General features: G+C 47.0%; 1 protein-coding gene across 1 annotated transcript; it reads right to left on the reverse strand.

Annotated features, from left to right (window-relative positions):
* Window positions 1-1,727: 1,727 nt before the first annotated feature.
* LOC103177103 (steroid 17-alpha-hydroxylase/17,20 lyase) lies at window positions 1,728-12,231 on the reverse strand. Its single transcript, XM_007891078.2, has 8 exons — window positions 11,815-12,231; window positions 9,261-9,399; window positions 8,556-8,785; window positions 6,537-6,623; window positions 6,002-6,211; window positions 4,144-4,313; window positions 3,349-3,452; window positions 1,728-2,613 (listed from the first exon to the last, which is right to left on the reverse strand). The coding sequence occupies exons 1-8, from the start codon at window positions 12,130-12,132 to the stop codon at window positions 2,336-2,338; spliced, it is 1,536 nt and encodes a 511-aa protein (XP_007889269.1). The 5' UTR covers window positions 12,133-12,231; the 3' UTR covers window positions 1,728-2,335.
* Between the last annotated feature and the right edge of the window lie 1,184 nt (window positions 12,232-13,415).

Below are 13,415 nucleotides of genomic sequence, written 5' to 3' on the forward strand. Positions count from 1 at the left end.
GAAGCTGCTGTGCACAATTGGCTACCGCGGTTTGCCATAAAATAGTCAATTCACTTTACAGTATATTCCGTGAAGCGCTTAGAAACTTCTCAATGACATGACAAGGCGCTTTATCAAATGCAACAATTATCATTAATATTCTTGTAAAAAGACCTGACTGACTTGCACAATCCTCACAATCCTTTGTGTTGGTTAATAATGGAAACCAGTGTTTTCCTCTCTCCCTTCCCCGGAGCGTGGGTGGGGGCTGCTGCGTGGGATGGTCAGTGTTTTAATATTTTTCGAGAAATAAAATGTTTTTGTATCCAAAAAAGTTAGTGTTGGCTGGTGTGCGATTGTGGTGTTGGGAGTCTGGAGTGTGAAGAAGGATCATTACACAATCATTACCCAACACGGCGCAGTGTGGAGGTGGTTAATGCTGTATGAGTCTCAATCAATGCTAATCCCTACAACGCCCATTCAGTCACCTCAGAGTGGAGTCTCGCCCCTCTGTCCAGCCTGATGCTGTGGTAGCGCTCTCACCAATCACCTCTCAGAAGCTGTGGTTTCAAACCCCACGTTGGGACTTGGAATCACGTAGCCGAAGCTGGTACTCCAGTGCAGTACTGGGGGTGTGCTGCATTGTCAGAGACACTGTCCTTCAGATGAAACATTAAACTGTGGACCTGTCTGCCTGTTCGGGTGGACGTTAAATATCCCAAAGCACTATTTGAAAAGAGAAGGGAGTTTCTCCCGGTGTCCTGGCCAACAATCCCTCAATTAAAATTGGTCGCTCACTTTCATGGCTGTTTTTAGGACAGGGTGAGTGCAAATTGACTGTTCGCCAACAAAACGCACAGTCGCTACACTTTACAGTAAATCCTGTGAAGCTCTTTGAGACGTAAAAGGCGCTGCAACAAATGGAAGAATGAATCTAAAGGACTTTGCTGCCGCCCAGTGGGCAGAATTGCCAGCCTTCCAAAGGAAATGTGATGGCCGAGGTTCCTGGATTAAGGTGTTCCTGCGCCTGTCATTTTTAAAAAATATTATTGAGCGAATCATCTCTGTTACAGCCCTTCAAATTTTCACGGGATCCATTTGACTCACACTTTGCTCCACGCTGCTACGTCGCCGTAAGCACTTCACACGTTAGACTATGGAGTCTTTGAGTTAAACCTTTCAATGAAGACATGATGTTACTTTTTAAACAGCCTCATGTTATTCTTACTGCGGCAAATCATAGCCACTAAGCCCTGAAACTTTGGATCTCTATCCCTTAATCCCTCTGCCTCGCCCTCTCCGCTGTTTTAGGCTCTGATCTACTCCATGTCTCCTGCCCGACCCGCTTTCAGCGTCTCTGCACCCACGTTCTAGAACTCCAACCAAACAGTCCCTTCGCCTCGCTTCCTCCCTTGTCTCCTTCAAGGCCAGTCTCAAGACCCTCCTCTTCGTTCGTGCCTTTGGTCGCCCTCCCACCTCTCTGCCTTCCCTCACCCCTACCCACCATGCTCGGGTCCCGACTCCTGACTGTCCAACTCCTTGGGACGTCCTCCCGGGGCGCTCCATAAATGTAATTTTGTTGTTGTTTTAGATTACGACTGAAGACCTTCCTCTTCGACAGTCCTTACGGTCACCTCCTCTGTCTCCCCGCCTCAGTGTCACTGTTTAAGCGCTCTGCCTGCGTCTGCGTGAAGGGTATTGTGTAAATGCAAGTTGTTGTTGAGTTTAACCAGCTGAGACCACACAGATTGGCATTGAGAGCACGATTTATTCTTGAAATACCGCAATATACCTGCCTCGGTCCAACCTGGATCCCCAATATCCCTTCCTTCCCCATCACTTTCCCATCTAATTCCCACCCTTGCTGATTGCTCCAAGATTCCTGGGATTCATCCAATGAAAAAATAATTCCCCCCATCCCTGGAGGGAGGAAAGATTGATTCCTGTCCTGAAGGAAATGGTGTGATTTGAAATTCTCAGGATTGCTAACCCACTTAGACTTTCTAGACTTTTCACTCCGAAGCTAATTATGTCATTGGTGATTGCGTGTGTTTTTTATATACTTTGCTTTCCAGGAAGCCGTGCACAACATATAGCGAACATTCATTAAAACATATACTGGGTCATGCAACATACACTTAGCAGTGTTTGGGAGGTACAATCTGGTCAAATGTTCAACCCACCCTAGTGTTTGGAAGATAATAAAGCCACTGCCATGTACTCACCACAACAGTTGTTACACAACACAATAGTTACTAGATATTTAGCTGGAATAAGCGTTAACTTTATCGGTCTCATTGAAGTTAATGATGTTCCTGTCCCAAACCCATGGGCTCACGGAAGGCACATTGCTCTTTTAATTGCTCTGCCCTAGTTTCTGCCAGGCTGTCCTGGGTCTCAGTTGGGCCATGAACTTCTTGGGCTGCAACACGACCCCGAACTTGCCACTTAAACTGGGCAGCGGCTGACCCTCCGGACACTCTATAGTGAAACGCTGGAGAATCCAGGCCATGAAGAGGAATATTTCCATCTTAGCCAAGGCCTCTCCCAGGCAAACTCTGACCCCAGCTCCAAAGGGAAGGTAGCTCCCAGAGGGCGAGTAAATGTGGTTCCCATCTTCATCCAGAAACCGACCTGGAAAACAATAACATTTACAATTCCAGACGCTTAAAGGAGAGCAACCTTAGGCAAATTTTCATTACTCCACACACACGCCTCTGTTTATCTAGCAATAAGTAGGAACCCACTTGTTAGTCGATTGACGGATGGCTTTCCGGGTAATAAGCCCTCCGAAAACAAAAAAGGAACATTTGGTCACGCAATCCTCGACAGTTTGTGGGACGCTGCTGTGCGCAATTGGCTGCTGCGTTTCACCCACAAAATAAACAGTCAATTCACTTTACACTATATTCTGTGAAGCGCTTTGAGGCTTCTCAACGGTGTGATAAGGCGCTATATCAAATGCAAGGATTATTATTATCTTCCCTCTCCATATGTCAGATGCAAAGATTATATGGTTCAAGCCGCACGTTGGGCAACTCATGGTCTGGGCTGGCACTCCAGCGCAGTGCTTTGGGGGGAGCGCTAAATTATCAGAGACGCCATCCTTTGGATGAGACATTAACCCGAGGTCCCACTTGTGCGGCGTTAAAGATCCTGTGGCATGCTCAAAAAAAGAAGGGAGTTTCCCCAGTCAACAAGGTAGGTTTTTGTAGCCACCCAGGTGTGAGATGAAAGTTTTCAAATGGGATTTAAAGATGGAGGAGGCAAAAAGGGGAGGACTTAAGACAGGCAGCTGGAGGTTAGTGGCAGGGTGGCTGATGGCTTGGCTATTGATAGTGAAGAGGGCAGCAGAGGAGACGTTCTTACCAGGATCAAAGGTTGCTGGGTTCTTCCATTCTTGTTCATCGTGGTGCACAGACCACAGGTTGATGATGACGCGAGTTCCCTTAGGAATAGTCCAGTCACCAATGCTGAGAGGATCAAATTATGGGTTTATTATCAAGTTTTTATATAAAATGTCTGACTCAAGACCTTCCTCTTCGATTGTGCCTTCGATCATGCTCCTACTCCTGCCCCACCTTATCCCTACCCCTGCCCTACCCCTTTCCTGATCCCAACCTCCAGCTCGGGTCCAAATCCTTAACTGTCCAGCACTTTGGGACGTCCTGATTTGAAAGGGATATTGCCGCTGTCCCTTATTGCCACATAGTCTAAGCTGACGCTCCAATGCAGCACTAGGGGGGATGTTGCATTGTTGGAGGTGCCATCTACAGATTTGGCATTAAACCGAGGTTCCGTCTGCCTGTTGAAGATCCAGCAGTGTATACGAAAAGAACAGAGCGTTTCTCTCTCCCAGAGTCCAGGCCAACAATCCCCAAATAAAATTGGGTCACTCATTCCATGGCTGTCTGCGGGATCCTGCCATGTATATATTGGCTGCTGGGTTCACCTACAAAATACACAGTCACTCCACTTCATAGTAAATCCCAACAACTTTCTAGCTAAACAGAGACATGTGTGTGGAGTGAGGAAACTTGCCAAGGTTTCAACCCACCTTGAAATTGAACCTGGGTCTTCTCGCTTGCTCTAACCACTTCTCTACATGTGGATTTGCTAGATAGACTGAAAGCATGAAATATCTCTTGTGTCAGCAGGACTTACCTGCTGTCTGCTAAAGCCACATGTGGTATTAAAAGAGGTGCCACTGGCTGAATGCGGAGGACTTCACTGATGGTTGCGTTGAGGTAGGGCAAGCTGCTTTTATCATTCAATTTCGGCAGCCTATCAAATCCAATCTTGTTGTCCATCTCCTCGTGTATTCTTTTCTGCACCTAAAACAGCAACAACAAATTACTTTTACACAGCGCCTCTCAGGTCGAGAGGATTTGGGCCCGAGCTGGTGGTTGGGATCAGGGGTGGGAGGGTCAGGGAGGGTGGGGATAGGAAGGTGACCAAAGGCGAGGTCGAAGAGCAGGATTTTGAGACAGGCCTTGAAGGAGGCAAGGGGGTGGTGGAGGGGACGAGGTAAAGGGATGGTGGGATGGCTTTGCAAAGGAAAAGCCCAAATCAAAGAAAGGATCCAAATGTGCAGTCCTCTTCTGAACAATAATAAAACCACAGTCACTACACTTTACAGTATAACCTGCAAAGCGTTGTGAGGCATCTCGATGAATTGACATGGCACTATATCAAATGCAAGGATTAATAATTTTAATAATCCTTGAATTTGATAAAACTCCTTTTACCTCAGGAGTGTCTCAAAGCGCTTCACAGGTTTTTACTATGATATGTAGTGACTGTTTTGTAGGCAAATCTGAATAGTTGAAAGGCACAAGCTGAACAGCAACCAAAAGACAACAGGGAGAGTTCTAGGAAGAAATATAATCGTAATAATAGTAATAATAATCCTTGCATTGATATGGTATCCTAATCGTAGAGTCCTATAGTTTAGTGGTTAGAGCACTCTCCTCACAGTGAGAGACCTGGATTCGATTACCAGGCAGAGTGAAATGTTGGGCAAGTTTCCTTACTCCGCACGCCTCTGTTTATCTAGCAGTAAGTAGTAACCCGGTTCTTAGTTGGTTGGCGGATCACTTTTCCAGGGGTAACAATCCCTTCAAGAAGTAAATAAGAATAATAATTTGGTCACTTAATCCACACCTGTTTGTGGGACACTGTTGTGTGCAATTGGCTGCCACATTTTGCCCACCAAATATACAGTTAATTCACTTTACAGTATATTCTGTGAAGCGCTTTGCCTTCTTGAAGATGTGATGATGCTATATCAAATGCAAGATTTATTATTATTATTATTATCATCACATCACTGAAACATCTCAAAGCGCTTCACAGGATAAAGCGGATTGACTGTATATTTTGTGGTGAAATCATAGTCAGAGAAACATTTTATCTCATTCCTTCCAGAATACCCCCAACTCCCATCACAGAGTCCCAGTGTCCTGGCTTACACTGGCAGCTCAATCTCACTGTCTCATTTGAAGGATGGCACCTGTGGTGATGGACAGCCCAAAGGGAGGAAATGAGAGAAAACAAGAGAAGAAATAATATAACAATAATAATCATAATAATTAATAATCGTTGCATTTGATACAGCACTTTACCATGTTATTGAGATGTCTCAAAGCACTTCACAGTATATACTGTAAAGTGTAGTGACTGTATTGTGTGGGCGAAACGCAGCAGCCAGTTTGCACACAGCAATGTTTCCGCATACAGCCATGCAGTGGGTGACCAATTTTATTTTGGGGTAGTTGATTGCCAGGACACCAGGAGAAAGAAACTCCCACCTACACATGGAAATCCCAGAGATAAATTGTTGGATTGTAATGCGCTCTCTCTCTCCCTGAGGGATGCATCCTGCTTACCTAATTCCAGAGAGTAATAGGCGCAGGTTGGCAAGAGCCAAGGCTTGGGGGTAACCCAGAGTTTGTGTTGGGGTAACTGCTGGAGTCTAACTGGCTAAACCCACATAGCTTGACATTGATCGAAGTAGCCTTACCTCAGGGTTGTGGATGAGATAAGCCCAAATCCACCTCAGGACGGTGCTGGTGGTTTCCACTCCAGCCCCGAAGATATCGGCCACAGTCATTTGGAGATGATCGTCTGTCATCCCGGCTCCCTGAGACAGACTGTTGTTGTTTTCTGCGTTCATCTTGGCTGTGAGCAACGCATCCAGCAGATCATTGGTAGAGTTATCGGTGTAATTTTCCTGGGAGAGAAATCAGGGACGTAATGCTGAGGTAGGCAAGGTGCTGAATTATCTCAACATCAGGGGCATAAACAACAACCTGCACTTACACGGCGCCCCTCATGCAGGGCGGCATCCCAGAGCACTTGACAGTGGCGGAGTACGACCCAAGCCAGGGGGGAGGGGGAGGTGACCATAGGCACGGGCGAAGGGGAAAGCCTTCAGGTGCAACCTGATGATGGGGTAAAGTGGAGGGGTTGAGGGAGATTGTTCCAGAATTTCGGGGCACAGTGGCTGCCTGTCAGCTCTGACACGCTATGGCTGGGGAGATGTGATTGTCACTCACCTTGTGTTCCTGAAACTTCTTGTGCAGGATTTTATCTCTCATCACGATGCATTGTTTCAGTTTATCAAGGTCTTTGTTGGGGAAAATCTGGAGAAAAAGTAATGGACATGCTGTGTGAGGCAGGGTAACCGAGGGGGTCGAGGAGATGAGGAAGGCCTACCTTGATCTCGTTCTCCAGAAATCCCACCACCCCAACATCTTCCCTTCCAGCTGTTCCTCAAATAAATCTGTGTTCAGCCTCAACCAGAGTTCCCATTCCTATTCACTGCCCAGTCACAATTGAATTCAGTGGAGTAAGGAAACTTGCCTAATGTTTCACCCCACCCGGGAATTGAACCTGGGAGATCTCCCTTGCGAGGCGTGCGCGATAACCATTACGCTATCAGAGTCCCATAGCACGGTATTTAGTGCGCTCACCTCGCAAGCGAGAGCACCCAGGTTCGATTCCCAGACAGGGCAATAGCTTATGCAAGTTTTGTTACTCCACATACTCTGTTTACATAGCAGTAAGTAGGAAGCTGGTTATTATTTGATTGGTGGTCGCTTTCTGGGGGTAAAAATCCCTTCAAATAAATACATACGCACACTTATACTATAACAATGTTTGTCTGTCTGTCTATGCTTCAAGAAGGATCTCAATAACCAATTGACGTTCCTGTTGATAAAATTTATACCTCATCGGAAAGGTCTTGGAGTGACATGGGCAGACTTGTTTTTGGGTATCTCCTATCGTTCATGAGTTATGACCTAAAATGTATTTCAGTTTTGCGTCTTTTGCTGCAGTTACTGGTGGCCGCCGAGTCAAAGTGGTGCTGTGCTGTAGGCGAACAGCAGGAACAAAATAAAGAGCACGGATGAAGCTAAGCCGCGGCAACAACAACAAAATTACATTTTTAAAGCGCCTTTCACGTCGGGAGGACGTCCCAGTGATTATAAATTATATATTTATATTGATCATTATAAAAATGCCTAAACGAAAATCAAACATTTCAAGGACAAGTAAAATTACTCGACAGAAGAGTTTCATTAAATTAAACTGAAGAAGAAAGAACAGCGCGGCTGCACTTCAATGCTGAAAGGACTGCAACAGTGCGCCAAAATGAGTAGCCGACTCAAAGAACAGTACGGCCAAAATGAGTCCTCCAACAGGAGTCCTCCCACAGGAGTGTAGATAAAGATGAAATGTCTGTCTGTTTGTCAATCTGCATTCCATATTGGATCCTTTGGTTAGAAGCAAAGCTGCAACTAAGCACATAAATAATTTGGCCATTCAAACTCCAACTGTTTGTGGGACGCTGCTCTGCACAATTGGCTGCCACATTTCGGCCACAAAATACACAGTCAATCCACTTTACAATATATTCTGTGAAGCGCTATAAGACACCTCGACGACATAATAGGGCACTAAGTCATTTGATTTAGGATTATTAATGTAAGGATTATTACAGTAACCCTCGCACACATTGTATCAGTTGGGATCACACATTTAATATGACTCATGTAAAGTACGAGTTGTGCCAAATTTATAAATAATAGGAAATTCAATGGGACTTTGGGCAAATGTACGACTTTGGTGATTGTACTATTTATACAGATCAGGCTCCACTGGCTCCCAATCACCGAATGGATCAATTTCAAGATCCTCATACTAGTTTTTAAATCACTTTATGGCCGGCCTGGCACCCTCCTACCTCTCCAACCTGCTTAACCCCCAATTAACTATTCGTTGCTTCCGCTCAACTGGCTCCAGCCTCCTGCTTGTCTCTCGCACCTTCCGTTCCACCATCGGTGGCCGCACTTTCAGCCACCACGCCCCAAAACTCTGGAACTCTCTTCCTCCATCCCTCCACCTTGCCCCTTCGTTCCCCATCTTCAGATTACATCTGCAGTGTCTTCAACCATGCCTACAGTCATCTCCCCCCAACTTGGCTTTGTGCTCTGCCACGGCTAAATGAGCTGTGGGACACTACCTTGTGTGAGGGGTGCTATGTAAATGCAAGTTGTTGTTGTTGTAGGTACCTGTAGCCAGGGGAAGATGTCCACTAGGCTGTCCTTGGCCACTGTGTCCACAATGCCTTTGCTGTAGTTGAGCATGGTCAGGAACTCAGGGTCGTTCCTTTTGTAGGAGGAGTTGAAGCAGAGGGTACACACCACGTTGGTGACAGCGTGGATCAGATCCTGGCTCGGGTCCATGGGGGAGTCCAGGAGACTTTGGAAGTTGAGGCACATGGAGGTTGCCTGATCGCAAACTGTGGGGGCAAGATCAACAAAAACACACGATTGAGGATTGAGGGGGAGAGTTCCAGAGTTTCGGCGCATAGTGCTGAAAGTGCGACCACTGATGGTAGAACAGAGGGGACAAGGGACAATTAGGAGGCTGGAGCCAGGCGAGCGGAGGCAATGGAGAGTAAGCAGGTCAGAGAGGTAGCGAGGTGCCAGGGCAGGAAGGGATTTGAAGACGAGTGTGAAGATGTTGAAATTGGTCTGTTCAGTGATAGGGAGCCAGTGGAGAGAGCTGGGGTGATGGGGGGACGGGGTTTAGTGGGGATGATAGGGAGCCAGTGGAGTCTGGCGAGGGCTGGGGTGATGGGGGGATGGAGTTTAATGAGTGGGATGGAGTTTCAGTGAGCGGGGCAGAAAGGCTGAAAGCCTGACTGCTTTGATAACCTGCTGCTGAGTTTCCGCAGGTGTCAGACAGACGACCAACACAAAAAGACCTCTTACTGATCTTCTCAATGGAGGACGTCCCTTCACCAAACATACAGAGCGCAGAGTGGACCAGCTTCCTGTGAAATCTCCAGGTTGGACTGTAAGTGGCAAATGCAATGTCCTTCCCATCTCTGGAGAGCAAGTCTGTGGTTACCTGAGGACGAGAGAGCGAGAGAGAAAGAGGATAAATAAATTACTTTCACTTGATTATAGGATGACCTGTAGCGTACTGATTAGAGCACTGGTTTCATTTCCAGGACAGGGCGAAACTTTACACAAGTTTCCTTACTCCACACACATGTGTTTATGTAGCAGTAAGTAGGAACCCAGTTGTTAGTTGATTGGCAAAAAAATACTACTAATAATAATTTGGTCACTCAATCCACGACAGTTTGTGGGACACTGCTGTGCGTAATTGGCTGCCGCGTTTTACCCACAAATTCATTTTACAGTATATTCTATGAACTGCTATATAGCAGTTCATAGCAGTCTTGAAGACATAATAAGGCGCTGTGTCAAATGCAAGGATTTTAATTATTATTATTGTTATGTGCATTGTCAATCTGGCTCACCCAGTCTCTATTGTTATGGTTTCAAGCCCCCATTTTAACACTTTGAGCTCACAATCTAGGCTGATGCTCAAATGCAGTGCTGGGGGATGCTGCATTGTCAGAGGTGCTGTCCTTTCGATGAGACGTTAAACTGAGGTCCCTTCTGTGCCTGTTTAGACATAAGACGGAAGACGGTTTCATGGCTAACAATCCCCGGATAGAATTGTCATTTACTTCATGGCTGTTTGTGGGGACGGTGTTGTGGGCAAATTGGCTGCCGGGTTCACTTCATAAATTACACAGTCACTACACTTGACAATAAATCCTGTAAAGCGCTTTGACCTCCTCCTGATTTATCAAATGTAAGGAACGGAATTGTTATTCTGAATATTTCTCTCTGAAACAGCCTCTCTGACCTTGGTCAGTCTGTCTGGCAGCTGCTGAGAATTTAAAGCAACATTCTTCTTCAATCATGCCCCGGCGGAACAAAAACCTAGTCTTTTACAAATCTCTTACTTTGCGAAAGGATCTGCAGCAAATTAATTAATTTTGTTAGAAATATGGCAGCCATGTCCCACAAGCAGCCATGAAGAAAATGATCAATTTTACTTGGGAGATGTTGGCCAGGACACTGGGAGAGAGAAATTCTCTTCTCTTTTCAAATAGCACCTCGGGATCTTTAACATCCACCTGAACAGAAGACGGGACCTCGGGTTAATGTCTCATCCACAGGACGGCATCTCCCGCAATGCAACCCCCGCATTGCATTGGAGTGTCAGTTTAGATGATTTAATTTCAGGTCCCAATTTAGGGCTTGAACCCACAGCCTCTTAAGCCAGAGATGTGAGCACTATCCATTTAGCCGGGCTGGCAATGTCAAATGTAATAATCTTGCAATTTTTTAAAAGCGTAGCACAAGATTTATGGTAAAAAGCAGTGACTATTTCACAAAAGAGCGCTGTGTGTTTTGTGGGCGACATAATCTTGAAGTGGTGTTGACGGTGCAGTAAATAAATGACAAACCAGACAATGTTTCGAAAAAAAGTCCCTACCCCACAAGTGTGGGGTCTTGTCAGCCTGACACCGTCGGTTGCACTCTTGTAGATCGTGGGTTCTCTCCCCACATCGGGGACTTTAAGCTGATGGTCCAGGCTGAAATCCAGGACAGTGTGGAGAGGAATGTGGTGGTGTTTATCATAACGAGATATTATCCCGAGACCAAATCAGTACCCTGTTTATGCAGATAACGAATATCCTGCGTGCTATAGGGAAAAGAGAAGAGAGTTTCTCTCTCGGTGTCCTGGCCAACAGCTGCTTTTGCCAATAAAATACACAATGGTTGCACCTTAATTACAAATCCTGTAAAAACGCTTTGAGACTGTCTTTGTCTGAGCAAGAAAGGCTCATATGTCAAATGTATTATATAACCACAGAAGCTGCTGGGAACACGCAGGATGCAGCATCCATGGAGATAGGAAAATGAGCTAATGTTTCAGGCAGATTTCCAGCTTTGCATTTTGTGTCAAATATATTCTTGTTTAAGACTTGAAGCGAGTCGGAGGCTTTATCCTTCGATCTGTGACATTGTGCCGTTAAACACCATTCAGCACCTCGGGACCTCCTCCCGACATGAAAGGGTGCTGCGTAAATGCAATTGAATAATAATAATAATCCTCGCATTTTGATATAGCGCCTTATCACATCCTTGAGAAGTCTCAAAACGCTTCACAGAATATAACACAAAGTGGAGTGGCTGTATTTTTGTGGGCAAAACGTGGCAGCCAACTGTGCACAGCAGAGTACCATAAACGGTCGTGGATTGAGTAAACAAAGGTATAACAGGTATAACAAGTATAACAGAGGCGTGTGGAGTAAGGAAATTTGCCTAATGTTTTGCCCTGCCCGGGGATCAAACTAGAGTCCTCTTGCTTGTGAGTCGAGTGCTCTAGGCAATAGGCAATAGGCTACGGGACTCCAATTTGGTGTTTTTGTTTTTGTTGAAAAGCTAAAAATCTTACCGACTTGGGTCTCCCACCAAAGATCTTGCCCTTTTTAAGCAGCACCTCTTTGGCGTGTTGGTAGTTGTTGACCACCACCACATAGTGTGAGCCCAGCATCAAGGAATAAATCTCCCCATATTTCTTCTGCAGCTTCTGGAAGAGGATATGAGGCTGGTCGTCACTCCACAGACTCAGGAGGCTTCCGATCAATGGCAGGGTGGGCAGGCTGGCGGGGAGCTTGGTGCCTTTGAGTTTTCTCTGGATGAGTCCAACTCTATTGATGGATAAGACCACAAAACCAAGAATGAGAATCACAGCAGCCACAACAAGACTCATCTTCCCCTCACCCTGAATCACCGCTTCAGTAATCTGCGTGAGGCTTCTGAAGTGGAGTGAAAGAGGGGACTCTTAAAGGGTTGATAGAACCTTGAACTGCTCTTATGACCTGCAGCAAAGCACAGGCTGTGAAATTTGCAAATGACTCATCAAACAGGCGATGTGGGAACCAAGAAAATAGGAATGTCAGAAAGCCCACATGAAACAATGCCACTGGGGGAGCAGGGCCCCAAAACCAAGCACAACTGCTGAAACCCCACACCAAACCGAAGAGAATGCAAACATTTCACATTTGATAATAATCCTTACATTTGATACGCCTTTCAATTGGGAGGACATCTCAAACCACTTCAACACAATGTCCTACAAACAACCATGGAATGTGACCAATCTTATCTGGGGGATTATCAGCCAGGACTGGAATGTGCGCTGCCTCCCTCTCTTAATAATAATAATAATCCTTGCATTTGATATAGCGCTTTTCACGTCTTCCAGACGTCCCACAGCGCTTCACAGAATATACTGTAAAGTGAATTAACTGTATATTTGTGGGTGAACGCGGCAGCCAATTGCGCACAGCAATTATTATTATTATTATTATTAACCTGAGCCTAAACTTTTGCAGAGATTAATAATAATCCTTGCTTTTGATATATGCCGTATCATGTTGCTGAGATGTCTCAAAGCCCTTCACAGAATGACTGTGTGATTTCTGGATGAAACACAACAGCCAATTGCACACAACAGTGTCCCACAAACCATACAACAATATAAAAAGATGTGCGGAGGGAAGACATTGCCGGGAGCCGAGGAGTATGGCTTCCACGCTGTCCGTGTTCAGCTGCAGGAAGGTCACACTCACCCCGACCCCGACCCCCAGACAGCTGGAGAGCACCAGGGACCGGGAGCCGGAGCAAAGCACACGCCCCGAGCCCCGCCCGCCCCGAGCCCCGCCCGCCCCGAGCCCCGCCCGCCCCGAGCCCCGCCCGCCCCGAGCCCCACCCCACTCCGAGTCCGCCCGCCCCGAGCCCCACCCGCCCCGAGCCCCACCCGCCCGAGCCCCGCCCGCCCGAGCCCCGCCCGCCCCGAGCCCCGTCCGTCCCACACCGAGCCCCGCCCGCCCCACACCGAGCCCCGCCCGCCCCACCGAGCCCCGCCCGCCCACACCGAGCCCCGCCCGCCCCACACCGAGCCCCGCCCGCCCCGAGCCCCGCCCCGCACCGAGCCCCGCCCCACCGAGCCCCGCCCGCCCCGAGCCCCGCCCGCCCACACCGAGCCCCGCC

This window comes from Callorhinchus milii, unplaced genomic scaffold (genome assembly GCF_018977255.1).
Source record: "Callorhinchus milii isolate IMCB2004 unplaced genomic scaffold, IMCB_Cmil_1.0 Scaffold7, whole genome shotgun sequence".
Taxonomy (NCBI): Eukaryota; Metazoa; Chordata; class Chondrichthyes; order Chimaeriformes; family Callorhinchidae; genus Callorhinchus; species Callorhinchus milii.